The sequence below is a fragment of the Rhagoletis zephyria genome, unplaced genomic scaffold, assembly GCF_001687245.7.
Source record: "Rhagoletis zephyria isolate East Lansing unplaced genomic scaffold, Rhagoletis_zephyria_1.1 Rzeph_scaffold_03913, whole genome shotgun sequence".
In the NCBI taxonomy this organism is placed as follows: domain Eukaryota; kingdom Metazoa; phylum Arthropoda; class Insecta; order Diptera; family Tephritidae; genus Rhagoletis; species Rhagoletis zephyria.
In genome coordinates, this window is record NW_016160996.1 from 20,677 (window position 1) to 35,912 (window position 15,236).

Below are 15,236 nucleotides of genomic sequence, written 5' to 3' on the forward strand. Positions count from 1 at the left end.
CTCGAATATGTTGAAAAATACTAAGGTATCACAAAACAATCGCTACTTTGTCATAAGCTCGTCAAGAAAGTTGCCTCAATGGATGATTTAGAACATGTTAACTTCAAACTAGCTGTCACCGAGGATTTGTTCCCTAAGTTGCTTAAGCCTGAGATCTGGCCTGCAAATGTCACTGTTCGCCCTTTTCGTTTTTTCAACGAGTAGTGGATAAGCCAGTACCAACCTAGCTCCTCGCCATGGGGGGAATAATTTTAAAATATATTTCCAAAACATCTCCGGAATGCAGACAAAAGCTAGTATGGTTCATAGATTAAGTTCGCACTTAGACTACGATGCCTTCGTTATAATCGAAAGCTGGCTGAATCCCAACTTCTATGACTCGGAATTTTTCGACCCAAATCTGTATAATGTATTTCGGAAAGACAGAGATGAATCTAAAACCGGCCATTGCGGAGGAGGCGGAGTATTAATTGCCGTCCAGCGTAAATACAACTCCTCCTTAGTCCAACTACAAAACTCGGATACTATCCTCGACCAACTCTGTATTAGTCTGAAAGGCTCGACGGGACGACTTTTTCTGTGTGCATTATATATTCCGCCGAATAGTAGAAAGCTCTATTTACAAATCTCACATAGATAATGTCGTATCTCTTAGTTCCAGAATAGGCGATCATCATCTATATGTGTTAGGTGATTTCAACGTGAGCTCTGTATTATGGCGTAAACTCAACAACTCATTATGGCTAACCCCTGTAAGCGCATCAGACGAAAGTGATCTGTATTCGATAGATAGTCTCTTAAGTATTGGATTATTACAAGTTAACAGTTATTTTAACAAGCTAAATCGTCTTTTAGATTTGATATTCTTAAGCAGTAATTTAAACTATCAGTTAACTGAGTGCAACTTGCCTATATCCGTAGGCAATGTCCACCACATTCCTCTAGTGTTAAGTCTACATTCCTATGAATTTTGTGCTGCTCCAGTTGATGGTCTCAGGCCGATGTTTAATTATAATCTGTGCGACTTTGAACATTTGAACTTAGTTTCAACGGGTCATAACTGGACTGACATTCTCGCAATTTAGACACTTCAAGTACTTTTAAAACTCTTAAATCTTATGTCTATGAGTTGTGCTTAGATCTCATTCCTACTTTTCCCAGGAAGGCCTAAACTTTGCCCTGGTATACAAAAGAACTAAAGTATTTAAAAAATCGCAAAAACAAATTCTATAAGAAATACAAGGCTTTGAACTCGTCTGCTTACTACGATCTATACAAATTTTACCTACAAGAGTTTAATTATCTCGACAAATATCTTTATAAAAAGTATATAAGTAATCAAGAAGCTAACATCAAAAATAATCCTAAGGCGTTTTGGAGCTATATTAAGTCCAAGAAAGCTACTTCGAACATACCTTCATCGGTTTCCTATAAAGAAAAGCTCGTGAATATCCCTGAAGAGGCGGCAAATCTATTTACTGAGTATTTTCGCTCAAACCCTGTGACCGAGTTGGACCATGACAGCAGTCCCATCCGCAGTTGTGTCTCCGACTCTGCCCTATCATTTGGGTTGATTACTCTGTCATCTGACGATGTTGAAAAGGGTATTCAGTCTTTGAAAATCTCGAAACAAATGGATGTTGATGGCTTATCCGCCATTATTTTTAATATATGTCCCGCCCTAATGGAACCCTTAACGATAATTTTTAATAAGTCTCTGTCCCATGGGGAGTTTATAACGATTGGAAAAAGGCTTCTATAACCCTAATTTTTAAAAGTGGCAATAATAATGATGTTAGCAATTATCGACCGATTTCGAAATTGTCCACTGTCTCTAAAATCTTCGAATGCGTCATCAAAGCAAAGTTGTCATTCTCAGTCCGTAGCTTGAGATGCCCAAACCAACATGGTTTCGTCAGTGGCCGGTCAACTGTATCCAATCTTGCAGTTTTTACTGCAGACTGCTTTGCAGCCTTTCAGGATGGAGATCAGGTTGATGCGATCTATACTGACTTTTCTAAAGCCTTCGATAGGGTTTCCCATAAAATCTTAGTGGATAAATTATCGGATATGGGCTTCCACTCCACTTTTTTGCAGTGGATTCGGTCTTATTTAGATAACAGACAGTGCGTAGTTGCCTTCAACAACGTATCTTCGCAACCATTCGTCGCGCAGTCAGGCGTCCCCCAGGGTAGTATACTGGGGCCTGTGCTATTTACATTATTTATTAATGATGTCAGCTCCTGCTTCCAAACTTCAAAATTCCTTTTGTACGCCGACGACCTTAAAATCTACTCTACGATTACAAACTTGCANAGGTTGATGCGATCTATACTGACTTTTCTAAAGCCTTCGATAGGGTTTCCCATAAAATCTTAGTGGATAAATTATCGGATATGGGCTTCCACTCCACTTTTTTGCAGTGGATTCGGTCTTATTTAGATAACAGACAGTGCGTAGTTGCCTTCAACAACGTATNTAAGTCTACATTCCTATGAATTTTGTGCTGCTCCAGTTGATGGTCTCAGGCCGATGTTTAATTATAATCTGTGCGACTTTGAACATTTGAACTTAGTTTCAACGGGTCATAACTGGACTGACATTCTCGCAATTTAGACACTTCAAGTACTTTTAAAACTCTTAAATCTTATGTCTATGAGTTGTGCTTAGATCTCATTCCTACTTTTCCCAGGAAGGCCTAAACTTTGCCCTGGTATACAAAAGAACTAAAGTATTTAAAAAATCGCAAAAACAAATTCTATAAGAAATACAAGGCTTTGAACTCGTCTGCTTACTACGATCTATACAAATTTTACCTACAAGAGTTTAATTATCTCGACAAATATCTTTATAAAAAGTATATAAGTAATCAAGAAGCTAACATCAAAAATAATCCTAAGGCGTTTTGGAGCTATATTAAGTCCAAGAAAGCTACTTCGAACATACCTTCATCGGTTTCCTATAAAGAAAAGCTCGTGAATATCCCTGAAGAGGCGGCAAATCTATTTACTGAGTATTTTCGCTCAAACCCTGTGACCGAGTTGGACCATGACAGCAGTCCCATCCGCAGTTGTGTCTCCGACTCTGCCCTATCATTTGGGTTGATTACTCTGTCATCTGACGATGTTGAAAAGGGTATTCAGTCTTTGAAAATCTCGAAACAAATGGATGTTGATGGCTTATCCGCCATTATTTTTAATATATGTCCCGCCCTAATGGAACCCTTAACGATAATTTTTAATAAGTCTCTGTCCCATGGGGAGTTTATAACGATTGGAAAAAGGCTTCTATAACCCTAATTTTTAAAAGTGGCAATAATAATGATGTTAGCAATTATCGACCGATTTCGAAATTGTCCACTGTCTCTAAAATCTTCGAATGCGTCATCAAAGCAAAGTTGTCATTCTCAGTCCGTAGCTTGAGATGCCCAAACCAACATGGTTTCGTCAGTGGCCGGTCAACTGTATCCAATCTTGCAGTTTTTACTGCAGACTGCTTTGCAGCCTTTCAGGATGGAGATCAGGTTGATGCGATCTATACTGACTTTTCTAAAGCCTTCGATAGGGTTTCCCATAAAATCTTAGTGGATAAATTATCGGATATGGGCTTCCACTCCACTTTTTTGCAGTGGATTCGGTCTTATTTAGATAACAGACAGTGCGTAGTTGCCTTCAACAACGTATCTTCGCAACCATTCGTCGCGCAGTCAGGCGTCCCCCAGGGTAGTATACTGGGGCCTGTGCTATTTACATTATTTATTAATGATGTCAGCTCCTGCTTCCAAACTTCAAAATTCCTTTTGTACGCCGACGACCTTAAAATCTACTCTACGATTACAAACTTGCATGACTCCTGCGCACTACAACTTGAGCTTGATAAGCTTTACTCGTGGTGCACCCGGAATCGGCTTTTTCTGAATGTAAAAAAGTGTTTTCATTCCACATTCACTAGAAAATATAGCCCGTTACTAGCTAGTTTTTTCTGGCTCAACCCTTGATCATGTTACAGCCTTCAAAGATCTTGGTGTATATTTTGATTCCAAACTTCGATTTACCACCCACGTCAACTATGTTGTTTCCAAATCGTACGCTATGCTTGCGGTGACAGGTAATAAGATCAACGGAAATAAGGTCAATTGACTTTATTTCCCACCCTCGTGCGAAATAAAGTCAATTGACATTATTACCATTTTAAAAACGAAATAAAATCAATTGACATTATTTCTCTTTCAAACATTAAATTTGCTTAGCTTCGCGGTTGTCCGCGTCAGCGCGCCACAACGCGCGCGTCGCGCTCGCGCTCGCGCCAAGCGTACCCCGCGCGACCGGCGCGCACACCACGTCACGCTACGCCGCGGCCCCCCGACCCCCCCTTCCCCTTCTCCCGACGTGCTGTAACGCAGGTAGATTTATTTTTTGTATACGTTGAAATAAAATTTTTATATATTTTAAACATCGAGGGCTTATATTCAATAATACCCCCTATCTGCACACTTTTCACAAAGATGAGATNGGACATGGACTGTTTCTTCAATTTAATAGTGTTCGCTTTATTTTTGTAGAAACGAAAAATGTTTTGCAAGTTATGGATCATTTCTCCACTCTTTCTTCAAATATTTCTCGTATTCCAGCTGTGCGCAGGCGTTTAGTTTTTCGCATCGTGTTTTTACATATTCGTAATTTAAATTTTTTTTAATATAATCAATTGGTGGTAGTTCATGATTGTGTGTGGATTAATATCACAACACTGAGGATTTGGCAAAAGCCTTTTTCATCTATTAAAAAACAACACTTACGGGGCAATGTTTATTGTAAGAACAACATTTTTTTCTATGAATCGACATACTTTAAGCATTGTTGACGCTATTTCCATTTGAATGAGGAAATAGCGTCAATGACTTTATTTCCAAATTTTTGTTGACTTTATTTCGCTTTTGAAAAGGTAATAATGTCAATTGACTTTATTTCGCACCAGAGTGGGAAATAAAGTCAATTGACCTTATTTCCATTGACCTTATTACCTGTCACCTATGCTTGCTTTTGTAAGACGTAACTGTTCAGATATCTCGGATCCATACACGCTCAGAATGCTATACACTTCATTAGTAAGATCTAGGATTGATTACGCAGCCTTCATCTGGAGACCGTATCACGTAACTCAAATTAACCGTATAGAGCGAATCCAAAAAATATTTATTAAGTTAAGCACTCCGTTCTTTAAACTTTACTGCTCCTATACCTCCCTACTGATCCCGTTGCCAACTTTTATCCCTGAAAACTTTACAGTGCAGATCTTCCTTTCTCTCTTGCAGCTTGGTGTATAACCTGGTAAATTATACAGTTGACTGCCCTGCGCTACTGGAGCAACTAAACTTCTTTATTCCTACGCGGAATCTCCGACACGTCCCACTGTTTTACACTGAGTTTCCTAAATTTGAGTACCTTAAATTTGCTCCCATGCCAAGAACTCTATCTGAATTAAATAATATTCCTAACATGGATTTGTCCCTCNATACAGTTGACTGCCCTGCGCTACTGGAGCAACTAAACTTCTTTATTCCTACGCGGAATCTCCGACACGTCCCACTGTTTTACACTGAGTTTCCTAAATTTGAGTACCTTAAATTTGCTCCCATGCCAAGAACTCTATCTGAATTAAATAATATTCCTAACATGGATTTGTCCCTCTCGCCTGGAGCTGTCCGGAGCCTACTGTATAATTATTTTAACTAATTACTTTAACTAGTTCCTAAGCAATTCCTTTCTGTAGTCAGTAAGAAATTAATTGTTTCATATGACTTTAAATAAATAAATAAATGAAATTATAAAAAACCAAAACAAGTTGCAAGAGTGCTACATCAAGTGTATAACAGTTTATAAATCCCACAATAATACAGCTGTGTAGAATGCATTGCTAGAAATTGATGGTAAAGGATTTGAGAAGGTAATGAATTTGCAAAAGTTAAAAATTGAATGGGATAGATGGAAAGTATATGAAGCTAGCAATGTTCTAAGATGCCATAAGTGCTGGGGTGGGTGGCGAAAAAGGACACCGGCAGCGTGAAAATTATTTTCTGAGGTGCGTTAGTTGCGTAAAAGCAAAAGAAAGATTTAATCCATCTGATCTATGTGTGAATCACGACTGCAGCGACGCTCATTGTCAAGCATTAAAAAAGTTAAAATTGAATCAGAAAGAGCCAATTTACACGACGACTTTTCATTCTGCGTTTTTTGCACGTTCCCTTTTAAAAAGTCTTCGAAAATCCTCGTGTATTTACACGATGACTTTTTCTTTGCGACATTTCCTACGTTTTTTTTTTGACATTTAAGCGTCCAATTTTCTTTGGTCAACTCTTTCGTCCTTATTTTTAAACCGGAGCGAATCGCGATCTCATAGTAAAAATACGAAAAAATGAATTCTATAAAAGCGAAACGTCAAAAAACCCCCTCGATTTCGCTCACCGTGCGTGCTCGCCTACCTCGCTGAGTTCAATACGCTTCTTCCCTACAAGCTCGACACGCATGACTTTCAACCAGGGTGAAAAGTCATCATGTAAATTGGCTCAAAGAATTCAGTATTAGCAATTCGATAACTGAGTGGAAGATCGAGCTATCTCGGCAGCCAGTTCGAAAATGCCCTATCTCAGAAAATTTTTCAACAACGATCTACTTCAGAATTTGATTGAAGGGCGTCCTATTTCAGAATTTTGTTGAAAAACACCCTATCTCAGAATTTGGTTGAAGAACGCCCTATCTCAGCTGCCGATTCAAAAACGCCCTATCTCAGCACATTTGTAATGTATTTTCAGCTGCGATAGGGCGTTTTTGTACCGAATTCTGAGATAGGGTGCTTTTCAATAACATTCCGAAATAGGGCGTTCTTGAAAATTTTCTTAGATAGGGCGTTTTCGAACTGGTTGCCGAGATAGGTCGATCTTCCACTCAGCCATCGAATTTAAGTCGACTTTGAAATGTCTGTACTTGAATATTGGTGGTTGTTGTGTTTATTGTAAAAACACGTTTTATGTTTCTTCTCTTTTTTTTCTTGATTACAGCAGAACTTATTGGGCGAATTTCTTTATTCATTCTGAACGTTTGGAATAAACTTTTTTGTTTACTTATTCTTTAGAACGTTCCTGATGATGGCTGCATTTCTTTATTCATTCTGAACGTTTGGAATAAACTTTTTTGTTTACTTATTCTTTAGAACGTTCCTGATGATATGTTAACGTATATTTCAAACGCATTCTGTTTATTCCGGCTGTGAAATGGGGTTATCCGGAATGTATAAAGAAACGCATCCGATATGTTAACGTATATTTCAAAAGCATTCTGTTTATTCCGGCTGTGAAATGGGATTATCCGGAATGTATAAAGAAACGCAGCCATTATTACACGTGTGTGGGTGCGTTCACTTCAATAGTATTTGCACATGAGTGCGTTTACCAAAATAGCAATTTCTATAGGAGCATGTTCAAAGTATATAACAGTGCGTATTCACGCACAACGTATATAACAGTTTTCCCCTCTCAATTTGAATGGCCCTTTTATGGTATAACGATACTTTGTACATGGTGCTTAAATATACATTTTTACAGGAAGCTGAATCTCTACTCTTTTACATAGTTCGATGTTCAAAATCAAATTAATTTTACATGTTTGCGTACATACTTATTAGAACATTATTATTCCTCTATGTACATATTTTTTTTTTACTATTATTATTTCAATTTGGGACATTTTGCGCGGCATTGTCTTTGTGGTCTATGGTTCGGAATCAGAGCAAGTCCAGTAACGATTGGTGTTACGTTTGTTATATTTTGTTCTTCGTCTCGGGCCGGACTTGTGGTGAGCTGTTGTGGTGTTTGTGGAACTTCTTGGTCTGCGTTTATTTGTTGTGGTGTTTGAGTATGCGTGTGTGTTGCGGGTCCAGGGTAGCTGTAGTCGTACTTCATTTGGTCTTCCCAAGATGGTTTAATAGAGCCAATTTTATGAATCTGATTGATATGTCGCTTCCAAATGCGACCGTCGTCTAATTTAACGTTATAATGCAACTTCCCTAACACTTCGATGATAATACCAAACTGGTATTTTGCTGTGCTTGTATAATCTCGAACTGACACTCGGTCATTTACTTGTAGTATTCGAAGCTTTGAATTCATTTCGCATTTCGGATTTTCTGGTAAAAGCGCTGTTGGTACCATTATGTCTAAACGAGAACGAATTTAGCGATTGAACATTAATGACGCTGGTGATTTACTTGTTGTTGCGTGTGGAGTTCGACGATAATTTAGTAGAATGTTGCATACTACTTTATCGATGTCAGAACGACCGCAATTTACTGTCTTCAACTTGTTTTTTAATGTTTGAACATTTCGTTCCACTTGCCCGTTCGTGGAGGGATGATACGGTGCACTTCGTTTGTGTATTATACCATTTTTTTCCATGAACAGACGAAATTCTTCGAATGTAAATTGCGATCCGTTATCGCTTATTAAAACTTCGGGAATTCCAAATCTTGAAAATATTTCGCGGCATTTTTCAATAGTTATGGTCGTAGTAATGTTTGGTATGGTATAAAATTCTGGGCACTTAGTATACGCGTCAATTAGGAGAAAGAAGTATTTCCCCATGACAGGTCCAGCAAAGTCTACATGTACACGTTGATACGGAAATTTGGCCGCCTCCCACACATGTGAAGTAATTTTCACTGGGTTTGCTCGAGTACGTTGACACTGCGAACAATTTCTTGCGATGCCTTCAATGTCTGCGTCTATTTTCGGCCACCAGCAGCAGCTTCGTGCTAATGCTTTCATATGAGTGATGCTGAAATGTGCTACGTGTAGTTCATCTAGAACTTGGCTTCGTAACTTTCCGGGTACGTATACGCGTAAACCTCGCCACAAACAGTGGTGTTGTATTGTAAACTCTGTTCGATCTATATTGAAGCGTTGTTCCGGCTTTACGGTATAGCCTTTCAGCAATCCATTCTTTAATTCTTGAATTGTCCTGTCCTTCATTGTCGCTTCTTGTAGTTTTTCTACCGATAATGATAATGTTTCCTGGTCAAAGCAACATCGCAAAAAATATAGAAAAAGGTTTTTTCTTAACAGCGGTCGTCCCTCGGCAGGCAATGGCAAACCTCCGAGTGTATTTCTGCCATGAAAAACAGCTTCTCATAAAAATACAATCGCCGTTCAGAGTCGGCGTAAAACTGTAGGTCCCTCCGCTCTGTGTGACAACATCAAGGCGCACGCCACAAATCGGAGGAGAAGCTCGGCCAAGCACTAACATATGTGTAAGCGCCAATCTATTATTATTATTAAAGGTAATGTTTCGATCGCATTCATCTCGATTACTTCTTTTTTGTCGTTAATTTCCGCTAACGGTAGTCGAGAAAGTGCATTCGGATGCCAAAGATAATCGCGTAAGCCTCACGATCGATCTGCGTGTACCGTCGTTGTACCGGTGATAGAGTTTGCGATGCGACTGTATTGGCTTCTCGTTTCCAGCGGGGTAAATTTGGCTTAATACAGCCCCAACACCTACTGGGTTTGCGTCCGTAACAAGCACTATTGGTAGTTTTGGATCGTAGTGCGCGAGGGGCATCTTTGTTTGTATTTGCTTTTTCACTTCGTTAAAAGCCCTCTTGCACTCGCTGCTCCAAATAAATCTCACATCATCTTTGAGTAGATTGTTCAGCGGGTATAAAGTTGTACTCAAGTTTGCCAGGAATCGGCCGTAATAGTTGACGAATTCAACGAATGCACGGACTTGCTCTTTATTAGCTGGATCTGGCATTTGTGTAATTGCGTCTATTTTCCCTTGTACTTTTGTGTATACCTAAACGGTCGATTTTGTATCCGCAATATTCAACTTCGTTTCCCATAAATACGCATTTATCAAAATTTACACGCATATTGTATTTGTTGAGGCGAGACAAAACGAGTTCCAGGCGCTGTAAGTGTATATCGTCGTTTGGTGCAGTGATTTTTATGTCATCCAATAATACCGACACCCCGTCTATATCCTTCAGAATTTGTTCGATTTCTCGCTGCCATTTCACTGGTCCTGAAGTAATGTCATACATTAGCCTTGTCGGTTGATATAGCCCGCGATGTGTACTGAGCGTTAAAATTTCCCGATCATCCGGGTTAACTTCTAATTGTAAATAGGCTTTGGTGTGGTCAATCTTTGAAAACTGTTGTCCGCCAGCCATGGAAGCAAAAAGCTTTTCAATCGTTGGAAGTGGATGCTCCTCAACAACTATGCACGGATTCACTCTAATTTTGTAATCGCCGCACAATCTCACTTCGTTTCCTTGCTTCTTAACGGGTACGATTGGTGTAGCCCATTTGGCTGAATCAATTTTCTTTATGATACCATTTCTCTCCAAATCCTCGAGCTCCTTTTCCACCGCGTCACGTAATGCAAACGGTAGCTTGCTTGCTTTAATAAAGATCGGTTGCACATTCGCCTGTAGACGGATACGTGCCTGTACGTTTTCAATTTACCCATTGATTTTTCAAATACTTTGGAGTATTTACGTTTCAAATAATCGATCCTCGCCGATACTTGATGCTTATGGAGTGATGAAACCGCTTGCGCATTGTAGTCCGCGTTGAAAATCTGGTTCCAATCCAGATTCAACTTACGTAACCATTCCCGTCCCAGAAGTGGCTTTCTATTTGACTCCACTACACATATCTTCATATCTGGACTTACCGTAGTGCTCATCTTTACGCAAGCATTGAAATACCCAAACACGTTAATTTCCGAACCACAATAGCTGACCAGTTTCATGTCCGCCGGGAACAATTGCTGTGTACGAAAATATTTGTTCTTATCTGTTTTGCTGATAATCGTTACTGGAGAACCGCTGTCGATTTCGAAACCTAGGAGGATATTGTTTACTTTCAGTTAATGCAAATTTTTTTGGTTCTTATTGCGATTAATATTATTGCAGTTAAAATTATCTGTATTTATGTTGAACAATTCCTCAACCGTATTAGTGTGATCTTCACAGTCAATGTAGTTTGTCTTTTTTCCTTTCTTCGCTTTAAAACAGACCGATGATAGATGACCCTTCGCGTTGCAGAACGAACACGTCGAATTTTGGTGTGGGCATTTGTTAGCGCGATGTTCAGTTTTGCCACATCTGAAACCGCTCCTTTTTATCTCGCCAACTTTAGTCATTGCTTTTGGATTTGATGAATTCATGGTCATTATCATTTTGCCTTTCTTATTATTTTGCTGAATGTAATTTATTGGCGATTTGACGTCTTTTTGCTGCTGAATTTCCGCACCGCCTTTTGCCGATAGCTCCATCGCTTTTGCCGTAGTTAACGCTGCATCCATTTTTAAATCCTTTGTCTCCAGTAATCGTTTCTGAATGCGTGTGCTGCGCAGGCCGAATACAAATTGGTTGCGCAATGCAGTTTCCAAATATGTGCCGAAGTTGCAAATTATTGCCAACTTCCGTAACGCTATCGAAAACTGTTCTACTGACTCGCTCTCATTTTGTTTGCGTAGGTGGAATCGGTAGTTTTTCATTACCTACAATGGTGCTGGATCATACACGTCAGAGATGATTATTTTTATTTCCGTGTAAGTCTTGTCCGCTGGGGCTAATTGGTCATACAACATGTCGTATGTTTCTTGCCCCATGTAAATAAGCAGCAATGATTTGCTTTTATCGGGGACTTCAAGCATCGTTACAGTCTCCTCAAAACGTGCCACCCAACGACACCATTGCATTGTTGCCGTTTCGAATTTCTCGAAAACGGCGTAGTTGGTCATCTTTTTCCTTTAATTGAAATTTGTAGTGTACTTTGTTTTACAATGTATATACGTGATTATTTCACGTTTTTATGGTTTAAAACAAAACGATGACCGCGAAATTTGTGGATTTTTTCCTCTCGTCGCCACTTGTTGTGTTTATTGTAGAAACAAGTTTTATATTTCTTCTCTTTATTTTCTCGATTACAGCAGAACTTATTCAGGGCTGTCATGGAATCCAAGTCGGTTTTGCATTTTGTCGGAATTACAAACCAATTTTGGTTTCATTTGGTGTCATGAAACCGGATTGGTTTTGCTCTTTTCGAACATAAACAAAACCGATGTTCGAATCAGCTGTCTTGCACATTTGTGTGTATGGCGATAATTTGAATGTATATTTTTTTGACACAATTTTATAAAATTGAATTGTTTTCATTAATTAAAAAAAAAATAAGTGAGCGCAAAATGACATCCGCAGTTGTCGCATTTCTCTTATTGGAAGAAGAAAGTTCCGAGAAAGTTAAAAGAAAAATTTTGAGAGATTGCAGCAATCCACTTGAGCTGCCTGAGACAGCGTAAGTAGATTGTTTTTTAATGTGCGTTTATAAATATTTATAGCGTATTTGCAGTTTCATAGCATATTATCGCCTAAACAAAGAGGCTTTCCGAATGGTGCTTGACACCATTGAAGGGCACTTGACACGTTCGAAAGTTCCACCAGTGCTGCAGTTAGCACCTTCGTTGCGATTTTTAGCTGAAGGATCCTATCAAAGATCAGTCGGGAACGACTCTAGCATAAGTGTAGCTAGAAGCACGGTGTCAACGATTTTAGATGATGTGCTTAAGGTTATGGAGCGGTTCATTTGCCCTCAGTGGGTGAAACTAGAAATGGACGGCACCGAAAAACGCAGATCAAGAGACTATTTTTACTTAAAGTACAAAATTCCCTCAATAATTGGTTGCATCGACGGGACACACATAAAAATCATCAAGCCGAGTATTGACGAACATTTATTTTATAATCGAAATTGATATTTCAGTATGAACGCCATGCTTGCAAGTAATAATGAATCTTCATTTTACTCGTACATTGCCTTGTAAAACTGATTTATATATATGTATGTACATTTTTATTTAGATTTGTGATGGTCACATGAAAATTCGAGCGGTCGATGCACGCTATCCCGGCTCTAGCCATGACTCATTCGTATGGAACGTTAGTAGCGGCAGACAATATTTCCTCAAGAAGTATGAGTCAGTTGACCGGACATCAAAGTTGTTAGGAGATTGTGGATATGGCATAGAACCTTTTTTATTAACACCATACAGAGATCCACGCTACAACTCCAAAGAATATAAGTTCAATTTGGCCCATTCATCGCTCGAAATATTGTGGAGCGAACAATAGGAGTGCTGAAAAGCCGATTTCGCTGCTTATTGATCACCTTGCACTATCGGCCAGAAAAAGTGGTGAAAATTATAAATGTTTGCTGTGCGCTGCACAATATCTGCAGAAACTACAACGTGGAATATAACGACGACAGTATTACTTTACCATCAAATGATACTGATGAAAATGTTGAATCTCCACCGAACGCAACACTGCAAAGTGAAGGTAAAAGGATGAGGGATGAAATAGCCAACAGTTTATAGCAAACCAACTGAATAAAAATTCAAATATTTATTTATTAAAAAATAAAAAACACATATTTATTTATTTAAAAAACACGCATATATATTCATTAAAACAAAACAAAAATTCATTTAATAAGTAAATACATTTTTCTAGAACTTATATAACTATTTATAACAATAAAATAAGGCACATTTTTAGGTACTATAACGACCACAACCAACACTTTTTTGACATTTTTTAAAAGGGAAATTACTTTTCTTTCTGTTTTTCGTAATCAAACTTTAGGAGTTCGAGCTCGAGTTGCTTTTCTTTTATTTCGTTTTTTTCCTGTATCGCTCGCAAAACACCTGTATTAATACGGACAAATTCATCCTTGAGCTCAATTACTGCATTCGCGACAGATTCGTTGCTTTTTTTTATGGCTCTATACACTCGTCTGAGGCTACTGTCGTTTTCTTTTTCAATCTTAATTAGCTCGTTCAATTTTTCATTTATTTCGAGCTTTCTCTCGTTGTCTTCATCGAGAAATTGTTTCAAACGCTTCCCAGTACTATCTGTCCTTTGTCTTTTAGGAGTGCTGCTGACTGGAGACATTGGCCGCTTCGATGATGTTGATGGCATTTCATCCTCACTTGCACAAACTAAATCTTCGCTGAGGCCAACTGCATTGCCAGCCACACCAACCACAGACTGTGCAATGCCACATATGCGCACTATTGTCTCTTCCGTTTGCGTTAGTTGGTGCTTAGAAAAGGGTCCTCCACCAGTTGCTCGAGACTCGCTTTTGTTTTGTGCGAGCTTTCTTTTTATGTCACTTTTCTACTCCGTCCACGTCTATACATATGTATATAAAAAACAGTGTAAGTTTAAGGCACGATTTAATTTATAGCACCAATTATGCTTTACCTTTTTCCATCCATTGGTATCCTTTTGTGGTGGACCTGCACTGTTCAGCGACTCAACTAAACTGTTGCCAAAGGGCATCAACAGTTGGTTTATCCCGCTTTGTAAAGCCTCTCGCAATATCTGGATATTTCTCCATAAATTCCACGATAATGCTGTTTTGAGTTGCATTTTTATGCTTTCCCCTAGTTATGAATAAAAATATGAATACATTAATAATTATTTTTATAAAATAAACCTTCTTTTACTCACATTTTTATAAAATGTCTAACTGGAAGTAAGAAAAACTAATAAACAAATGAAATCCAAGAGCTGTTAGCTGCTTGGTTTGTTTCCGATAGCAAAATCGATATTATTGATTTCTGTGACACCTAAAATCGACACTAATTCCGATTTGAACATAAAACCGATAACATTGGATTTCATGACACCAAAATAATTTTTTTGTCGTTTTCAAATCCAATTCCGACAACAATTGGATTCCATGACAGCCCTGATTATTACACGTGTGTGTAGCTACATGGTTGCGTTCACTTCAATAGTATTTACACATGAGTGCGTTTACCAAAGTAGTAATCTGTATAGGAGCATGCTCACGTACAAAGTATATAACAGTGTGTATTCACAACAACGTATATAACAGTGGCATTAGGACAAATTTTAACCAACTTGAAGCTTTATAATTTTCTACAACATTCGATTTTATCTGTGTGACCGAGTCTCATCAATAAGCAACAGTGAAATGAAACTCGCATGACTTTCCAAAATAGTGAGATGTGATAGTATATCGATGGCTTAATATAGAAAAGGCGTATCTACACTTTTCGTTACTTTTCAGGAGAAGGAAAAAACTGAATAAAACCTTAAAAACTTAAGATGCAAAAAACATTTCTATTGCAATTTTTATTCAAAACAGACAA

The 15,236-nt window shown here is 38.4% G+C and overlaps 2 protein-coding genes and 1 pseudogene across 3 annotated transcripts; 1 reads left to right on the forward strand and 2 right to left on the reverse strand.

Moving 5' to 3' along the window:
• Positions 1–9,783: 9,783 nt before the first annotated feature.
• Positions 9,784–10,736, reverse strand: LOC108369926 (uncharacterized protein K02A2.6-like). Its single transcript, XM_017625137.1, has 2 exons — positions 10,575–10,736; positions 9,784–10,494 (listed from the first exon to the last, which is right to left on the reverse strand). The coding sequence occupies exons 1-2, from the start codon at positions 10,734–10,736 to the stop codon at positions 9,784–9,786; spliced, it is 873 nt and encodes a 290-aa protein (XP_017480626.1).
• Positions 10,737–11,730: 994 nt separating this feature from the next.
• LOC108369924 (uncharacterized) lies at positions 11,731–13,500 on the forward strand. Of its 2 annotated transcripts, none has more exons than XR_001848581.1 (4): positions 11,731–11,820; positions 11,988–12,352; positions 12,407–12,837; positions 12,916–13,500. XR_001848581.1 is itself a non-coding variant. In XM_017625135.1 (4 exons), the coding sequence occupies exons 1-3, from the start codon at positions 12,009–12,011 to the stop codon at positions 12,807–12,809; spliced, it is 534 nt and encodes a 177-aa protein (XP_017480624.1). In that variant the 5' UTR covers positions 11,994–12,008; the 3' UTR covers positions 12,810–12,837; positions 12,916–13,500. The 2 variants fall into 2 exon arrangements, 1 of the variants encoding a protein (XP_017480624.1); XM_017625135.1 differs by lacking the exon at positions 11,731–11,820 and having other exon boundaries at positions 11,994–12,019; positions 12,233–12,352.
• Positions 13,501–13,588: 88 nt separating this feature from the next.
• On the reverse strand, positions 13,589–15,000 carry LOC108369923 (uncharacterized; annotated as a pseudogene).
• Positions 15,001–15,236: the final 236 nt, after the last annotated feature.

Excerpts from the sequence above, each read along its gene's own strand:
- LOC108369926 (XM_017625137.1), bottom strand. The coding sequence starts at position 10,736 with ATGAGCACTACGGTAAGTCCAGATATGAAGATATGTGTAGTGGAGTCA. Across the intron at positions 10,495-10,574 it reads CATCACTCCATAAGCATCAA|GCACGTATCCGTCTACAGGC; the intron begins GTATCGGCGAGG and ends GAAAACGTACAG.
- LOC108369924 (XM_017625135.1), top strand. Across the intron at positions 12,353-12,406 it reads CTTGAGCTGCCTGAGACAGC|TTTCATAGCATATTATCGCC; the intron begins GTAAGTAGATTG and ends GCGTATTTGCAG.